Source organism: Larimichthys crocea, unplaced genomic scaffold, assembly GCF_000972845.2.
Source record: "Larimichthys crocea isolate SSNF unplaced genomic scaffold, L_crocea_2.0 scaffold214, whole genome shotgun sequence".
Lineage (NCBI taxonomy): Eukaryota > Metazoa > Chordata > Actinopteri > Sciaenidae > Larimichthys > Larimichthys crocea.
In genome coordinates, this window is record NW_020852853.1 from 348,497 (window position 1) to 368,715 (window position 20,219).

The 20,219-nt window shown below is 42.9% G+C and overlaps 1 protein-coding gene across 3 annotated transcripts in view; it reads left to right on the forward strand.

Annotated features, from left to right (window-relative positions):
* LOC109138204 (ankyrin repeat domain-containing protein SOWAHC) overlaps nt 1-5,670 on the forward strand; it is a 32,178-nt gene extending 26,508 nt beyond the window's left edge. For all 3 annotated transcript variants that reach the window (XM_027275763.1, XM_027275765.1, XM_027275764.1), the window contains 4 exons: nt 730-816; nt 4,463-4,535; nt 4,823-4,909; nt 5,179-5,670. In XM_027275763.1, the coding sequence (XP_027131564.1) occupies nt 730-816; nt 4,463-4,535; nt 4,823-4,909; nt 5,179-5,312 (381 nt within the window). In that variant the 3' untranslated portion in view covers nt 5,313-5,670. The remainder of the gene's footprint in view (nt 1-729; nt 817-4,462; nt 4,536-4,822; nt 4,910-5,178) is intronic.
* Nucleotides 5,671-20,219: the final 14,549 nt, after the last annotated feature.

The window sequence follows — 20,219 nt, forward strand, 5'->3', positions numbered from 1 at the left end:
TGTGTGTGTGCAGTGTGTGTGTGTGTGTGTGTGTGTTCAGGTGTGTGTGTGTGCAGTGTGTGTGTGTGTTCGTGAGTGTGTGTGTTCAGGTGTGTGTGTGTGCAGTGTGTGTGTGTGTGTGTGTGTGTGTGTGTTCGTGAGTGTGTGTGTTCAGGTGTGTGTGTGTTCAGACACAAACAGTCTCCGTGAGTGTTGGAGGACTCTGTTAGCACCTTCTAATGAAATCCACCCCCGTTAATGAAACATTATGTAAGTGTTAATGAAGCTACGCTAACCTTCAGTAAAACACATGCAGATGCTAACATGCTAACATGCTAACGCTTCTTTCATGTTAACATGCTAACATGCTAACGCTTCTTTCATGCTAACATGCTAACATGCTAACGCTTCTTTCATGCTAACATGCTAACGCTTCTTTCATGCTAACATGCTAACATGCTAACACTTCTTTCATGCTAAAATGCTAACGCTTCTTTCATGCTAACGTTTCGTCTTCGTCAGTTTGTAAGTTTGTGTTAGAGTTAGCATAGCCTGTTAACATTAACGCGGAGTCGTGTGTGTGTGTGTTAATGTGTGTTAATGTGTGTGTTAATGTGTGTTCATGTGTGTGTGTGTGTTAATGTGTGTTAATGTGTGTGTGTGTGTTAATGTGTGTTAATGTGTGTGTGTGTGTGTTAATGTGTGTTAATGTGTGTGTGTTAATGTGTGTTAATGTGTGTGTGTGTTCAGACGGCTCTTCATTGGGCAGCCAAGCAGGGCCGTCAGGATTCTGTGGACTTGATGCTTCGTTCTGGAGCCGATGTCAACGTCAGATCGGTGAGCTGTGTGTGTGTGTGTGTGTGAGTGTGTGTGTGAGTCTCTTATTGGCTCCATCATTAGATAATTAACTGTGTGTCTCTAATCGTTAACAAGTTAATGGCTCTGATAAAAAGACCATCAGCTCGAGCAGCCAATCAAAAATCAAGAAACCATAAAGAGACATGACGAGAGAGAAACAGTGCTGCTGTCAGGTGAGGCCAGCAGTACCCAGTCTAACAGTGAACACGGCGACAGAACCTCTGAACCGGCAGTGTCCAGTCTAACAGTGAACACGGCGACAGAACCTCTGAACCGGCAGTGTCCAGTCTAACAGTGAACACGGCGACAGAACCTCTGAACCGGCAGTGTCCAGTCTAACAGCGACACACAGCCAGTCGGGTTTTGATCTGGCATCCTGGGCTGAGTCCGTTCAGTTAGCTACACGGCTGACCGAGCTAACCACGATGTTCTCTGTTTCCTCTGAACACGTCTGATGCTCCATCTTATCATCTCATCATCATCACTCATTCTTCATCATCTCAGCATGTGAGTCAGTTCCTTCATGAATCTTCTCAAACTGTCTTCATATCTGAGTTCCTGATGCTCATCCTCCTCTCCTTCCTGGTCTGTCTGAAGGGGGTAAGTGGAGTTTAAGTCACCTTTAAATGTTCACAACACCCAAAACACAAAACACACACGTGTACGATTTAATCGCGATTAATCTATCAAAAAATATTCAATAATTAAATGCATTTTTCTGGACTGAAGCTTATAATGAATATTTATTTATTGTAAAATGATCAAATTAATGTAGAATAAACACAGAGAACGTATATTTAAATCATTTATTTCTTGGCTTAAGGTGCACCATATGCACAGTGCAAACAGAAAAAGCCAGAATGAGGGAAATATACTGACGAGTGCCACCACTCCTGTAGTGTAGACTGGGTGTTTTGTTTGAGGTGATATGTTAAAGTTCGTGTTACTTCTATTGGAATTTAAATTCGGCTTTGCAAACTGCAACATGGCCTTGTTTTTGTCCAACAGAGCCGTCAGGCAACTTTTTAAATGAAATGTTCCCCTAAAAAGTCCGTCCTATCCATCTTTACACCTAGACTCCCTTTAGTTAGATGATCATAGACATATTACATGACTCTCCTTTAGTTAATAATGATCTAGACATATACATAGCTCTCTTTAGTTAGATAGACATAGAATATCTACATAGACTCTCCCTTAGTATAATAGATCATAGACATATATACATAGACTCTCCTTAGTATAATAGATCATAGACTATACTAGACTCCTTTGAGGATAGATCATAGACATAATACGACTCTCTTGTTAGGATAGCTCCAGACTATAAAGCTCTCCTTTATTAGATAGATCTCGACCATATATACATAGACTCTCCTTTAGTTACGGATAGTCATAGACATATATACATGGACTCTCTTAGTTGGATAGATCATAGACTATATCATGATTCCTTTGTTAGGATAGATCTTAGACATATATACATGGACTCTCCTTTAGTTAGGATAGTCTAGACGATCTACGATCTCCTTAGTTAGGATAGATCATAGACATATGCACAGGACTCTCCCTTAGTTAGGATAGATACATAGACAATATTGACAGACTCTCTTAGTTAGGATAGATCATAGCAATATATGCACAGACTCCTTTAGTTAGGATAGATCATAGACATATATACAGAGACGCCTCATTGAGCAGGTTGGTCCGTTGCTGCGATACGTTAACGCGTCCGCCATATTGGATGTGGCAGATCTGCCCGTAAACTAAAACAAGCAGGGCCGGTTTTAGCTGTGGGCAATGTGGGCGGACGCCCAGGGCGCAGTCTCCTGAGGGCTTTAAGTTAATGCCTCTTATACATCCCATTCACACACACACTAATATATCTGGGAAAACAAAGCTCTACTTTGGCCCATCCAAAACTGGCGGCCGCCACCGGAAGTAAACCAAAACCGTGTTAATTGCGTTAATTTTTTTGAACGCGTTAATTCTTTAAAATTAATCGACAAAATTAACGCATTAATTTTGACAGCACTAATATGTGTGCTGTATATATGTGTGTGTGTCTGTGTGTGTGTGTGTGCGTGTGTGTGTATAGTTATATCCTCATCTAAGTCAATGGCATTGACAAATATAATGTCCCTTTAATGTCCCTATAATGTGTCTTTATTGAGGAAACAGTGTTGTAGTGCTGTAGTGCTTTTTGTGAACCTTTGAGTTCATGAACTCAGAAAAGCTAACTGGAGCCAGGTTTCATCATACCTGGAGTCTCATTAAGACAATGAGAGTGGAGGTGTGGACTACAGCTGCAGTGACTGATAAAAACACTCCAAGTGTTGGAGCTCTGATGTTAACCAGAACCCCAGAAAGAGCTTCAGAGGATGGACGATCAACAACTGTTAATTTACATAAAAAAGACTTGAACCAGTCTCCAGTTAGTCTACACATGGAGACACTGTAGACTGGGACAGCTCCACCAAGAAGAGTCATCACTGAGGTAAAGAAACAACCAGACAAACATTTGAAGGCATCACTGGACCTGCTAACATCTTCCATCACTATACTACCACTTAGATCAGGACAGAAGTATTCTAAAAAGTTCAAACACTTTGTGTTGAAACTGTTGTTTCAGTTCTGGGATGTTTGGTTGTTGTTTTGTATATTTTATTCATGCCATACAATAATGCAATACAGCAACGTTACAGCAACGTTACAGCAATGTTACAGCAACAATACAGCATCGTTACAGCAACGTTACAGCATCGTTACAGCATCGTTACAGCAACGTTACAGCAACATTAAGCACACGTTTGAATGGCTGCTTGAACAGTTGATGTGAAGCTGACGGCGTGAACAGACTGCAGCTGACGTCACATGTTTGATTCTGGGATCTTTATTGATGTGTGCGTTTGATTTGTTCACACTGATCTCTAAACGAAGGCCGTCTGTCAGCGTGAATGTCTCTCAGTGTCTGTCAGCTGTCTGTTCTCGTTTCCTCTTCCTGTCTGCGTGAGTCTACGGCGCCTGTCGTTTGTTCACATTAACACATGGAGTCCCAGTGGAGCCACCGCCCGTCACGCTGAGCCGCTGTCAGCGCCGGAGACGAACAAACGCTCGCCGCTGTCAGACCGACATTAATGGAGGAGTTAAAGACAGACACACACAGACTGTCTGTGCTGATTAACACAACTGGTCTGTAGTTTAATACTCAACGCCATCTTTAAACGTTTGAACAGAGAGAAGCTGTGAGACGCCATGCTGTCACACTTCCTGTCAGCAGCTTTAACGCCACATCACACTGACATGATGAAGAAGAGGATGATGATGGTGTCAGTGTGATGATGATGAGCGCTAACGAAACGATCAGTATGACAGCGGCTCATCCTGTAACGTTAAACTAACATTAAACTAACGTCTGTGACCTCCTGTTGATCCACACTGACCTGTGATCAGGTGAACGGTGTCTCTGTCATTCGTACGTCTGTTCTCACACTATGTAACTTTGGGCTCCGGGTCGGGAGAAGTACGTAACGCTTTACGGCACTAAGTCACACAGCAGCAACTATTTCACTGATTCTGGTGAAACTGGATCATATTTTATGGACGATGGTTCTGTTGTTTCCAGGGTTACACGGCGCTCCACCTCGCCTCCATTCACGGACACCAGCACGTCGTCCACTCCCTGATCAACACCTACAGTGAGTCATTCCACCTTAAAGCTTTACAGTCAGTCCACCTTAAAGTTTAAGACTGATTACAGACGTCCGCCTAAAGTTTCACACTGGACCTGTTTAAAATCTGTAGTCCCTGTTTGTCTCTTAAACCTGCAAACATGTGTAAGTATGTTGTTCATGTTCATGTTTCTTGGCTCATACCTGTCATGTATATATATTTATGTATATGTGTCATCAAATATCTGCGTATCAAACCTCGGACGTTGTTATTGGTCAGTCTGAGTTTTCCGCCGTCACTTCCTGTTTTTCAGACGCTAAAACTACGATCAGAGATTATCACGGGAAGACGGCCAATCAGTACGCGAGCTGCAGCGACAACAAACCTGAAGCTCAGCCAGGTGAGGTCGACCTCATGCCGCCTGCTGATCACAGCACGTCAGACTTCTGTATTATTAATAGTATATATTATGTATATACTATATATTGTTTGTCTATATATTACATATATATTTCTGTATTATGTATATGTTATGTGTATATATATATATATATATCTATCGATATCTCTCTATACTAATGTTCCCTGTGTGTGTGTCTTTCTGTAAATATATTATATATTCCATAGCTATTTCCAGTATTAAAGAATTATGTTAGCTGTGTTTTCCAGGTGGGTGGAGTCATCATGGCAGACAGTCGCAGCGTTCCGTCCTTCCATCTTTACTGGCTCGTTCTCGCAGTCCGGGTCAGCTGACCCTGGACTTTGTGACGACGCCTCAGTCACATGACGGGTTGGACTTTTAACTTCCTGTTCAAAAACAAAATGGCGGCACCTTCAGACACTGTTACTAAGAAGTTCTTTAAACTCCTCAGCTGCTGGTTCTGGACTCTGATTCTGGTCCTTGACTCTGGTTCTGGACTCTGATTCTGGTCCTTGACTCTGGTTCTGGCCCTGGACTCTGGTGCTAGACTCTGGTTCTGGACTCTGATTCTGGTCCTTGACTCTGGTTCTGGTCGTGGACTCTGGTTCTGGCCCTGGACTCTGGTGCTAGACTCTGGTTCTGGTCCTTTACAGAGACTCTAAAAGTAAAACAGATTTTTAAAGAAATACATAGAATTATAAATGAAGTTGAATGAGCTGAATAAAAAGAATAAATACTGAGCCATGTGATGTGTTGTTGAATAATCAAACACGTTGACGTCCATGTGCGTGTTCTCGACAGAGAGCCGTCGTTTTCGCGGTCACGTGAACTTCTCGGCAGAGCGCCGTCGTCCTCGTGGTCACGTGCTGCCTTTATGGAGCACTGTGTTTTTCCCATGAAAAGGAGTTCCCAGCAGACCTGCAGAGTGCCACTGTTGAAGCTCTTAACGAGCTGCAGGCAGCGGCTGATTAGCAAACTGCCCGGAAGCCACTACTGCACGCCGTGACGTCTCAGCTGCCGCCATGAGCTCACCGACAAACAGGAAGAGATCATCGGACGCCGTGACAGGATCCTTGAGATGAAACGACACAAGTGGACACAAGACAGGAGCTTCCTCCGTCAGCGTCCTCTTCGCTCTCTTCTCTGCTGACATTATGTCCATAGAAGCTGCTGTTGCTAGCACTCGCCCAGCTCCTGTTCTGGCACGACACCGGCTCCGGCTGTATTTTTCATATTTTGATACGAACAGACGACAAACATCAGTCGGTCTTAAACGTTACTTTAACGTTCGTAAACAAACGAGACGGAGCTGAAAGTCATGAAATGTTCTGAGGATGTTTGAAGACGTTCAGCTTTGTTTTTGGGCTTAGCAGGTTGGTTCTGGTTCTGGTTGAATCAGAGTGAGACAGGTGTGCCTTATTACTGAGACCTGCACAGTTAGCCACGCCCCCGGCACTCAGGACACGCCCCCTGACAGGAAACAGGAAGAAGAAACAAAAATAAATTCTCTGTTTGTGACGACAGAAGAGAGAGCAAAATAAATATTAATATTAATAATTATATTATAATGTTATTACTAATATTAGAGAGATTTTTATATTTGTTATTTAATAACATTTCTTCATCCTATGAATGAAGCTTTGAATTGATTCTGATGGTTTCACCTCCGAGTCAAAGAGTTCTGTTACTTTATCCTCCCCCTCCTCCTCATCTCCTCCCCTCCTCCTCGTCTCCTCCCCCTCCTCCTCGTCTCCTCCTCTCTCTCTCCTCCTCTTTTCTCTCTCCTCCTCTCTCTCTCCTCCTCCTCCTCTCTCTCCTCCTCCTCCTCGTCTCCTCCTCGGAGCTTACAGCTGTAATTAAATCATTAGATTTTGGTGTGCGCTCCACAGAGCCGTTGTAAATTGACTTCCCACCAAGCTCATTTTCTGTTTGAACACCAAATAATGATTTTGTGCTCGTCTAATTACAAAGCTCAACATCTGATGAGGCCGCCATCCGGCGGGGAATGATGTCACGGGGCTGGCATTAGACCCCATTACCGACCTGAGTGCACGATTATTACCTCTTGTAATTGGACGGGGATATTTATCAGCAAGCGTTAGCCTGAAGGCCGGACACCGCGCTGCAATCACACGCTCGACTGAGCCGCACGCCTCGCCAAAGTTTACTGCAAAACAAAGATTTGACACGCCACCGACCTCCCTGAGCTCTGGTTTCCATGGTTACCCGGCGAGGTCAAAAGTCAAACCATCAACAACAAAACACAGGTCACACACCTTTTTGAATTCAAGGACCTCTCAAGGATTTTCCAGGACCACTCCTTCAAATTTGTTGATTATTTGAATTTAACGTCTGACAGACTAAATGTTATTTTTAGAGTTCCTGTTTGTGTTTGGCTGATGAAGAATCTGATGAATTATTAATAAACCATCAGTGAGCTGCTCTGTCACCATGTCGTCTGTCAGTGTGTTTCACATCCAGCAGACTTTTATTTTGAAGTTTCCCTGTGCAGACAATAAGAGGACAGGTCGTCAGCTGTTAGCGGTTAGTGATCATCAGTCTCAGAGATCTTTAATAACATCACATCAGTCAGTAACATCAGCTGCTGCTGCTGACCTGGCTGATGTTTGGCTGTTAGCAAAGTTGTCGACTCGCTAGTTTGTGATCAGCTGTACTCGAGTATTTACTCAGATGTAATCAGAGTAAATACTCGAGTACAGCTAAACATTGTTACACAGTTACACTCTGACACAAACACTGAATATTTTTATACAAACAAACACCAACAGTTCAAACATTTACTGTGTGTGTGTGTGTGTGCACGTGAGTAAAAATCACCTGGACAGGTGCTTCCAGGTGATCTGATTCTCCAGCACACACGATGAACCACGTGACCGTCACAGTCGCTTCATGACTTTGTGAAAACATCCCAACCCCGCTGAACTCTGGGAGATTCAGAGGAAAGATGTTTGGATGTTGTTATCTTGTCTTCCCTCCGGTTGAGTTCCCGACGTGTCCAATCGATGCCTTAAGAAGAAGATTTCTATTTGTTATGAACATTGAGAACATGCAGTGACCTTTAACCTCACACTGAACAGAGCCGCTGGGATCATCACACAACCCGTCCATCTGAACCTTTACCCAAAACTACAGACGCTGAAGGCCGAGGCGAGGCGAGGCGAGGCGAGGCGGGCTGCGATATAGATCCACTGCTGAGGAAAACATGCTTTCAGACAGCCGGCGTCTCCTGATGTCTGCTCTCATTTATTCATGCAGCCTGTAAGCAGCAGTGTGAAACAGTGAGGCGAGGGTCATGAAATATTCACCCAGGCAATAAACACTCCCAGGACGGCCCAGAGGAGGGTTAGAAGGGGTAAAACACAGCGATGAAGAGAAAACTGAGAAAACAGATCCTGTTTCTCCAGGAAGTACAAAAGAAAAAGAAGTCAGACAAATTCCCTTCACAATAAAACCTGCGTGTAAACAGAAGTCAATCGACTGAGGAAGAGTCCAACAGAACAACACTGATAACATGTTTGTATGTTGAGATGATGATGTTCGATGTTTGTGTCTGCAGAGACACTTCGACCTCACAAACAAAAGAAACAAACACAGTTTGGACAAAAACTGACTGCACATCCAAATAAAGAAACTTTGATTGGGTTCAATCCACCGACATCGACTCTGCTTAATGATGCTTAATTATAATTACTGCAAAATGGAATAAATGGACTGTACTTATATAGCGCCTTTCTAGTCTTCCTACCACTCAAAGCGCTTTACACTGCATATCTCATTTACCCATTCACACACCTTCATACACTGATATGTATAAATATACTATGCAAGGTGCCAACAGTTTGAGGAGCTAACCATTCATACACATTCACACACAGTTGGCGCAGCCTTCGGAAGCAATTTGGGGTTCAGTAACACGAAATGTGTTTATGTAAAATATGTTTATGTAAAATATGTTTATGTAAAATGTGTTTGTGCAGGATTGTTCAGGTACACTGACCCACCTGTAGTTCACACCTGTCCTCCTTATTAATTATTATATTAATTATGAAGCTGAGAAGACGACAATGGTCAAACATGTCATAGAGAATAATGAGAAACAAACAGAATATAAATATTCTGTCCTCACTTCCTTTTCATGTTTATCATTTGATCAAAGCTCACATTGATTTTATAGATAAAGGGAAACAATGGCTAAGACGATTAGTGAAGACCCGTCTGTGCAGAAGATGCTCAGATGTGATATGAAGATCCTCAGGCTGCAGCTGCTAAGAAATATTCAAATGTTCACACAGACTTGATTTTATGAAGCCGCTCGGCGTCATGGCTTCTTCTTCCTGTCGTCAGTTTGTTTTTTCATTGTTTGAATATGAACAGCATGAAATCACGACATCTCGTCCTCGAGTTTCCTCTGATCAGTCACCACTCGCTGAAGGAATGGAACAGGCAACACATGCTCCATTATTTTTGTCTCTTTGAGGAATGTCGGACGAAATCTGCTGAGAAAATAAAACATCGATTTAAGAAAAAAAAAAAATCCCGTCAGTCTGTCCTGACACATCGTTCAAAGGTTTTCTCTCCTCTACTAATATAATTAATTACTGATTTTTAATCGTGTTCCTCGTTTGTAACGCACGCCACTCATTGGCTGTGAACCTGCCGGCTGGCTCATGCCACATTACGGCGAGGACGAGGTCGTAAATCAGATGGCGGCTAATTTACCTTAACGATGAGAGCGGAGCGGAGTCAATGTGGCTGACGTGATAATGAGTGGAAACGAGGCTCAACCTCATTAATCCTTTAGAAATGTAAATAAGAGCCAAACACGCAGCATACAGTACGCAGGATACAGTACGCAGGATACAGTACGCAGGATAAAGTACGCAGGATACAGTACGCAGGATAAAGTACGCAGGATAAAGTACGCAGGATAAAGTACGCAGGATAAAGTACGCAGGAAGTTCTTTTGTTTTATTGTTTTATTGTGATGAGAAACTTGACTGCTGACTGTGATTGAAAGTACATTTCCGCATTGTAAAGTAAATCTAATCTATTCATTATACGTGTTATTTATATTTATTATATGTTATTTAGATTTATTGTATGTTATTTATATTTATTATACGTGTTATTTATATTTATTATACGTGTTATTTATATTTATTATACGTGTTATTTATATTTATTATACGTGTTATTTATATTTATTATACGTGTTATTTATATTTATTATACGTGTTATTTATATTTATTATACGTGTTATTTATATTTATTATACGTGTTATTTATATTTATTATACGTGTTATTTATATTTATTATACGTGTTATTTATATTTATTATACGTGTTATTTATATTTATTATACGTGTTATTTATATTTATTATACGTGTTATTTATATTTATTATACGTGTTATTTATATTTATTATACGTGTTATTTATATTTATTATACGTGTTATTTATATTTATTATACGTGTTATTTATATTTATTATACGTGTTATTTATATTTATTATACGTGTTATTTATATTTATTATACGTGTTATTTATATTTATTATACGTGTTATTTATATTTATTATACGTGTTATTTATATTTATTATACGTGTTATTTATATTTATTATACGTGTTATTTATATTTATTATACGTGTTATTTATATTTATTATACGTGTTATTTATATTTATTATACGTGTTATTTATATTTATTATACGTGTTATTTATATTTATTATACGTGTTATTTATATTTATTATACGTGTTATTTATATTTATTATACGTGTTATTTATATTTATTATACGTGTTATTTATATTTATTATACGTGTTATTTATATTTATTATACGTGTTATTTATATTTATTATACGTGTTATTTATATTTATTATACGTGTTATTTATATTTATTATACGTGTTATTTATATTTATTATACGTGTTATTTATATTTATTATACGTGTTATTTATATTTATTATACGTGTTATTTATATTTATTATACGTGTTATTTATATTTATTATACGTGTTATTTATATTTATTATACGTGTTATTTATATTTATTATACGTGTTATTTATATTTATTATACGTGTTATTTATATTTATTATACGTGTTATTTATATTTATTATACGTGTTATTTATATTTATTATACGTGTTATTTATATTTATTATACGTGTTATTTATATTTATTATACGTGTTATTTATATTTATTATACGTGTTATTTATATTTATTATACGTGTTATTTATATTTATTATACGTGTTATTTATATTTATTATACGTGTTATTTATATTTATTATACGTGTTATTTATATTTATTATACGTGTTATTTATATTTATTATACGTGTTATTTATATTTATTATACGTGTTATTTATATTTATTATACGTGTTATTTATATTTATTATACGTGTTATTTATATTTATTATACGTGTTATTTATATTTATTATACGTGTTATTTATATTTATTATACGTGTTATTTATATTTATATACGTGTTATTTATATTTATATACGTGTTATTTATATTTATATACGTGTTATTTATATTTATATACGTGTTATTTATATTTATATACGTGTTATTTATATTTATATTTGTGAGTGATGTCAGGTCTGAACTCTCCCGTTAACGTGAACGTGTGTTATCATGCTGTTTGAACTGAATTCTCACACTCCTTCAGGTGTGTGTGTTTATTTGAAGAGCGCAGAGAAGAGACGAGGTCAGCGGTTTGATCCTCCCGTTAGCCACTAATTAACTCGCAACTGTCAAGCTAGCCACTAACGAAGGTGGACAGCTGAGAGATGCTAACGACTGCAGAGGCTAACGGGGCTGACAGGCCCCGAAAGGCGGGAAAACAAAGGGACGCCGCCCACACTCACATCCAGTTACATCACCAGAGGGGAGGGGGGCTGCCGGACCCTCAGTAGGTCCAGGTCCAGATCCAGGTCCAGATCCAGGTCAGTGCCAGATCCCGGCTCAGGTCCAGGTCCAATGAAAAAATCTGACTTGACTAAACTCTGCTGAGGTCATCACTGTCATCAATCAGAGCAGCTGGATGTCAAAACAGAAAAAAATGAAAGATAAAAACACACACACACAACACACACACACCCACAACCACACGAAACACACAATACACACAACACACACACACAAAACACACACACAACACACACACGATAAACCCACACCACACACACGATAAAAACACACACCACACACAACGATAAACACACAACACCACAACACACGATCAAACACACAAAACACACACACACACACCCTAAACACCACACACAACACACACACACGATCAACACGCACACACACACACACCACGATAAAACACCAACACAAAACCACACACACACGATAAACACACAAACACACACACACGATAAACACACAACACACACACACCACACCACACACACACGATAAACACACAACACACACACACACACACGATAAACACACAAACACAACACACACACACACGTAAACACACATCACACACAACACACACGATAACACAACACACACACAAACACCACACCACGATAAACAACAAACACACACACACAACCAGCACAAACAACACACACACACACACACACACACCGCATAAAACACACACACACACACACATAAACACAACACCGAAACACAACACACACACACATCAAAAACACACATATACAACACTACATCACACAGTGGATTGTAATCCCACATCACATCATCATTCGATATTTTAACCACACACACCGACACACATAACGATAAACCACACAACACACCACACCGTATAAATCCCGCCAACACACACGATAAGACACCACCAACAAGCACTCACACACACACCCACCGCATAACACGGCACACAGAGGGACACACGATAAACAACACACACACACACACACACACACATTAATATTTCTGTGCAGACTGATCAGCTGGCAGACGTCAAACATTTCTCTGAAGTTTAATAAAATCATTTCACTGTGAGAATAAAGAAGCTTCAGTGTTATTAAACCTGTGTGTGATGACAGAATGTTCTTCCTACGTTCGTCAGACGTTCTCGTGGGTTTATCAAAGATGTGACATGTAAATCCTTGAACCTGTTCGTACCTGCCCACCTCACCCACACCTGATCCGAGCATGCACGGCGTGAAGGACGTGTGAATGCTGAGAGCGAGCTCACGGATTAAATATGAACACGTCAGATTATTATTCATCACATTAACGAGACACGGCAGCTGGGATTATTAAAAACACACAAACACAAAGAAACATTTCAGCTACACTAACAATTTAAAGTGGATTATTTCTCCTCAGGGCTGCTCCGAGCGGGATTCAAACTCACAACTTGTGGATGTGAAAGTTCCTCTGTGCTCTGACATGAACCCACTGGACCAGTGAAGATGTAGGAGGACATGAGGAGCAGGGAGCAGTGGACCATGTGGTCCAAAAGGACATGGAGACGTGGTTTTCCTTCTACATGATGAGACAAACAAAGTGAAGGACAGAGATGTTCTTCAGCAGCTCCATCAGGACTGATGGAGGAGAATCTTCAGCATGATTCCTCCATCAGTCTGATCCTGGTTCTTCTTCTTCTTCATCAGTACTGAAGATGGTCCAGTGGGGAAGGACGCCGACCGCCAACGTGGAGACGTGGGATCGAACCTCGGCTCCGGCAACCTGAGGTATGCAAAAACTCAAACACCAAACAGACGACCATCGAGGGAACGAAGGACAGCTGAGTGAAGCTTCAACAAAGATGAACTAAATGATATTTTAGGTTTTGGAGAAAAATAAATAAATAAAGTTCATAACATTAACTATGTTAGCAGTTAGCTACATTAGCACTGGCTCTAAACCAGCTGGATCCTCAGTGTTAGCTTTAGCTTTAGCTCTCCTGCTGCTGATCACTGTTTCCATCATGAACCTCCTCAGCTGGTCCCTGCTGGTCTCAGAGGCTCCAACCTGGTCTGGTCCGGTTCAGTCTGGTCCGGCTGCTGAGCCCGGTGCTAGACAAGAGAGTTGAAGCTGAACATATTAAAATATATATTAGTATTATTATATATATATTATAATAATATATTGTGTGAGCCAGTTCATCCAAACATCAGGACTTTATTTACCGTGAACATGAGAGCCTGACAGACTGAGCAGAGAGCGAGCTGGCAGACAGCCTGATGAGGCCATCAGTGGACTGGAAAAGTCATTAAACAGTGAATAAGCCTCTTAATCAAATCAATAGCCAAAGTAACTCCAACCTGATCGCTCTTATCAGAGCTCAAGCAAAGCTCAGCACGTCTCGCTTTTAATTACGAGCTGAGAGATGGACAGATTTAAGAGACGAGTAAACACCAAATGAAGATGTTTGTCTCTCTGGTAAGGAGTTTAGAGGAGGAGGACACGAGGAGACGAGGAGGAGACAAGGAGGACATGAGGAGACGAGGAGGTGAGGAGAAGACGAGTGTCCACGATGTGTCTGTGACGTGTCCACTATGTGTCTGTGACGTGTCCGTGACGTGTCCGCGATGTGTCTGTGACGTCTCCGCAATGTGTCTGTGACGTGTCCACGATGTGTCCGTGACGTGTCTGTGACGTGTCCGCGACGTGTCCGTGACGTGTCCGCGACGTGTCCGTGACGTGTCCGCAACGTGTCCGTGACGTGACCGCGATGTGTCTGTGACGTGTCCGCAACGTGTCCGTGACGTGTCCGTGACGTGTCTGTGACGTGTCCGCGATGTGTCTGTGACGTGTCCGCGATGTGTCCGTGACGTGTCCACGATGTGTCTGTGACGTGTCTGTGACGTGTCCGCGATGTGTCCGTGACGTGTCCGCGATGTGTCCGTGATGTGTCTGTGACGTGTCCGCGACGTGTCCATGACGTGTCCGCGACGTGTCCGCGACGTGTCCGCGACGTGTCCGTGACGTGTCTGTGACGTGTCCGTGATGTGTCCATGACGTGTCCGCGATGTGTCCGTGATGTGTCCGTGACGTGTCCGCGATGTGTCCGCGACGTGTCCGTGACGTGGCTAACATTAGCATGCTGTGTGTGTGTGTGTGTGTGTGAAAACATCTGCACATTCAGTGAGTTAATTACTTGCATCAGCTCCCCAGTCCATCCACACTAACTCATTCACACACACACACACACACACTCTCTCTCTCTCTCTCTCTCAGCTCAATCTTTTCCAGCTGACGGCGTCCGGCTGACCGGTTGTAGAGCCGTTTAGTGGCGGCTGGTTGAGCGAGTCGGCGGTGGATGGGCTGAAGTGTGCTTTAATTAACTGAGGGCAGATTAGACATCCGTCATCAGAGCCGGCACAGATTGATACGAGACGCTCTCCACGCTGTCGACAGCTGACAGGGCAAGATTCAGACAAACGGAGGGCAATTCCACGAGGGCCGGGCAGAGCGGGGCTAACAGGGTATTTAAGGCTGCTGGTCGGATGAATTCAACATCTGACAAACAATCTAATTCAATCTAATTATTCGTCTCGTCTCGTCTTCTCCCGCTTTATCCGTTATCGGGTCGCAGGGGCAGCAGCTTCAGCAGGGAAGCCCAGACTTCCCTCTCCCCGGCCGCTTCGTCCAGCTCTTCCAGGGGGACCCCAAGGCGTTCCTAGGCCAGCCGAGAGACGTAGTCCCTCCAGCGTGTCCTGGGTCTTCCCCGGGGCCGCCTCCCGGAGGGACGTGCCCGGGACATCTCGCCAGGGAGACGTCCAGGAGGCATCCTCACGAGATCACCGAGCCACCTCAGCTGGTTCCTCTCGATGCGGAGGAGCAGCGGTTCTACTCTGAGCTCCTCACGGATGGCCGAGCTTCTCACCCTATCTCTAAGGGAGAGCCCAGCCACCCTGCGAAGGAAGCTCATTTCGGCCGCTTGTATTCGCGATCTCATTCTTTCAGTCACTATCCAAAGCTCGTGACCATAGGTGAGCATAGGAACGTAGATCGACTGGTAAACCTTCTTCACCACAACGGACCAGTGCAGAGTCCGCATCACTGCAGAAGCCGCACCGATCCGCCGGTCGATCTCCCGTTCCGTCCTTCCCTCATTCGTGAACAAGACCCCGAGATACTTGAACTCCTCCACTTGAGGCAGGATCTCATCCCCGACCCGGAGACTGCACTCCACCCTTTTCCGGCTGAGAACCATGGCCTCGGATTTGGAGGTGCTGATTCTCATCCCAGCCGCTTCGCACTCGGCTGCAAACCGCTCCAGAGAGAGCTGAAGGTCACGCTCCGATGAAGCCAACAGGACTAGATCGTCCGCAAAAGCAGTGACCCAATCCTGAGACCACCAAATCGCAGCCCCTCGACGCCCTGGCTGCGCCTAGAAATTCTGTCCATAAAGGTTATGAACAGAACCAGTGACAAAGGGCAGCCCTGGCAGAGTCCAACTCCCACAGGAAACAGGTCCGACCTACTGCCGGCAATGCGGAACAAGCTCTGGCACCAGGAGTACAGGGACCGGATGGCCGTATTAATGGGTCCGGAACTCCATACTCCCGGAGTTTACATACACCCTCCTGTCCCCCTTTTTGAAGAGGGGAACCACCACCCCGGTCTGCCAGTCCAGAGGCACTGCCCCCGATGTCCACACGACGTTGCAGAGACGTGTCAACCAAGACAGCCCCACAACATCCAGAGCCAGGAGGTACTCCGGACGGACTTCATCCACCCCCGGGGCCTTGCCACTGAGGAGCTTTTTGACTACCTCAGTGACCTCAGCCCCAGAAATGGGCGAGACCACCTAGGGGTCCCCAGAATCTGCCTCCTCGAAGGAAGACGTGCTGGTGGGATTAAGGAGGTCTTCAAAGTATTCTCTCCACCAACCCAAGACGTCCCCAGTGGAGGTCAGCAGCACCCCGCCTCCACTGAACACAGTGTTGACAGTGCACTGCTTCCCCCACCTGAGAGCACAGAAGTCCAATAACAGAACACCGCTCGGGTTCAGATCAGGGGGGGCGTTCCTCTCAATCACGCCCCTTCAGGTCTCACTGTTGCTGCCCACGTGAGCACTGAAGTCCCCCAGGAGGACGAGGGAGTCCCCAGAAGGAGCGCTCTCCAGCACCCCCTCCAAAGACTCCAAAAAGGGTGGGTACTCTGAACTGCCATTCGATGCATAGGCACCGAAGGCGAAGGGAGGCTACCCTCTTGTCCACCAGTGCCCATGTCACCCTTTCGGGCTGTGCCTGGCCGGGCCTCATGGGTGAAGACGCGACCACCAGGCGCTCGCCAACGAGCCCCACCCCCAGGCCTGGCTCCAGGGGGGGCCCCAGTGATAGACATTTCATCAGGGGAGTTGAGCTGCGCTTTGTCTGGTCCCTCACCTAGGACCTGATTGCCTTGGGTGACCCTACCAGGGGCATGAAGCCCCCGACAACATAGCTCCTGGGATCATTGGAACACGCAAACCGCTCGATCGTGGTAAGGTGGCAGCTCCAGGAGGGGTCATCATCATCTAAATATTATTAGTAATATTCCCTGTCAGACACCGCTGGGTTCAGAGGTTCTGTTCTGGGTTCAGAGGTTCTGTTCAGCTTGTAGTGACGAAGACGATGAGTCATGTCAAAGAAAATCAAGTTTAGTTTCTGTTAAATAAGAAACAAACATCAAATATGAAAATAAATATTCACAACTCTTAAAAGATCATTTAGACAAAGCAAGCTCACTTTGTTGAAGCTTCACTTACCTTTGACTTACCTGGACTCACCTGTTCTTTGTGGTCCAGTGGGTTCATGTCAGGGCACAGAGGAACTGTCACATCCACAAGTTGTGGGTTCAAATCCTGCTCAGAGCAGCCCTGAGGAGAAATAATCTACTTTAAATAAGTGAACTTTATTCCAGTATTTTATTTTCATAAACTCTCTGAACACTAACATGTTAAAATCACCTGACAGGTGTGACATGTCAACACGATGATTAAGCAGCAGGAAGTTGACACAGGTGAGTCTTGAACTGTCACAATAAAATCGTACTCTAAATAAAAGACACTGAACTGTGGATGTTTCACACAGACCTGCCCTGCTACGATTGGCTGATATTACAACAAAGACAACAAGTACAAACCATAAATATATAAATATATACTGACTGAAGTCTGTTTACGTTTGGACTGATCAGCTGTTAAATGTTTATTTTAAACAGATTCTTTCAAACTAACCGTTTGAATCAGAACAATCTTATAACTCTAATATATTATGATATAGAATATATATATATTATATATAACAAAGGACCTAATTATGTATTTAACAGCGAATGTGGAAAGATTTAATTGTCATCATGAAATCTGAACGTGGATCTAATAATTGGTGCCGGCTGAATAAAGCCTGCAGTGAATGAAGATGTTTATCCACATGAAATATTACGCTGGATTATTTTATTATTTTCTGTGTCCACCGAGCTGCAACAAGAGAACCAAAGACAAAGAAAGATGACATCTTATTATTATTTTGTTATTGTTTTATTGTTGTTGTTGTCTGATATCAGACGGTTAGTTTGAAAGAATCTGTTTAAAATAAACATTTACAGCTGATCAGTCCAAACGTAAACGACTTCAGTCAGTATATATTTATATTTATGGTTTGTACTTGTTGTCTTTGTTGTAATATCAGCCAATCGTAGCAGCAGGTCTGTGTGAAACATCCACAGTTCAGTGTCTTTTATTTAGAGTACGCTTTTATTGTGACAGTTCAAGACTCACCTGTGTCAACTTCCTGCTGCTTAATCATCGTGTTGACATGTCACACCTGTCAGGTGATTTAACATGTTAGTGTTCAGGGAGTTTATGAAATAAAATACTGGAATAAAGTTCACTTATTTAAAGTGGTTTATTTCTCCTCAGGGCTGTCTGAGCAGGATTCAAACTCACAACTTGTGGTGTGAAAGTTCCTCTGTGCCCTGACATGAACCCACTGGACCATGAAGATGTAGGAGGACATGAGAGCAGGGGTAGCAGTGACCATGTGGTCCAAAAGGACATGGAGACGTGGTTTTCCTTCTACATGATGAGCAAACAAGTGAAGGACAGAGATGTTCTTCAGCAGCTCCATCAGGGACTGATGGAGGAATCTTCAGCATGATTCCTCCCCTCAGTCTGATCCTTGTGTTTACTGTTTGAGTTTGTTTTCTGTGTCTGTTTTCCTGTTTTATTTTGTAGTTCCACCTGTTTTATTTTTGTGTTCTGTCTTGTCTTTTTCTACTTCCTGTCGTTTCCTGCCTTTCTTGATTTGGCACCTCCCTTGATTGGTTTCACCTGTGTCTGATTAGTCCTGTCAATTTAGTTCCTGTGTTTCTGGTCTGTCCATTCTTGGTTGTTTGTTTCTCTGTGTTCTCTCTGTGATCTCTCTGTGATCTCTGTGATCTCTCTGTGATCTCTCTGTGTTCTCTCTGTGATCTCTCTGTGATCTCTGTGTTCTCTCTGTGATCTCTCTGTGATCTCTCTGCAATCTCTGCGATCTCTGTGTTCTCTCTGTGATCTCTGTGTCCTCTCTGTGATCTCTCTGTGATCTCTGTGATCTCTCTGTGATCTCTGTGAGATCTCTCTGTGAGATCTCTGTGATCTCTTTGTGATCTTTGTGATCTCTCTGTGATCTCTGTGTTCTCTGTGTTCTCTGTGATCTCTGTGAGATCTCTCTGTGAGATCTCTGTGATCTCTGTGTTCTCTCTGTGATCTCTCTGTGATCTCTGTGATCTCTCTGTGTTCTCTGTGATCTCTGTGAGATCTCTGTGATCTCTGTGATCTCTGTGATCTCTCTGTGTTCTCTGTGATCTCTGTGAGATCTCTGTGATCTCTTTGTGATCTCTGTGATCTCTGTGATCTCTCTGTGTTCTCTGTGATCTCTGTGAGATCTCTGTGATCTCTTTGTGATCTCTGTGATCTCTGTGATCTCTCTGTGTTCTCTGTGATCTCTGTGAGATCTCTGTGATCTCTTTGTGATCTCTGTGATCTCTGTGATCTCTCTGTGTTCTCTGTGATCTCTGTGAGATCTCTGTGATCTCTTTGTGATCTCTGTGATCTCTGTGATCTCTGTGTTCTCTGTGATCTCTGTGAGATCTCTCTGTGAGATCTCTCTGTGAGATCTCTCTGTGATCTCTGTGATCTCTTTGTGATCTCTGTGATCTCTGTGAGATCTCTGTGATCTCTGTGATCTCTGTGATCTCTGTGATCTCTTTGTGATCTCTGTGAGATCTCTGTGATCTCTTTGTGATCTCTGTGATCTCTGTGA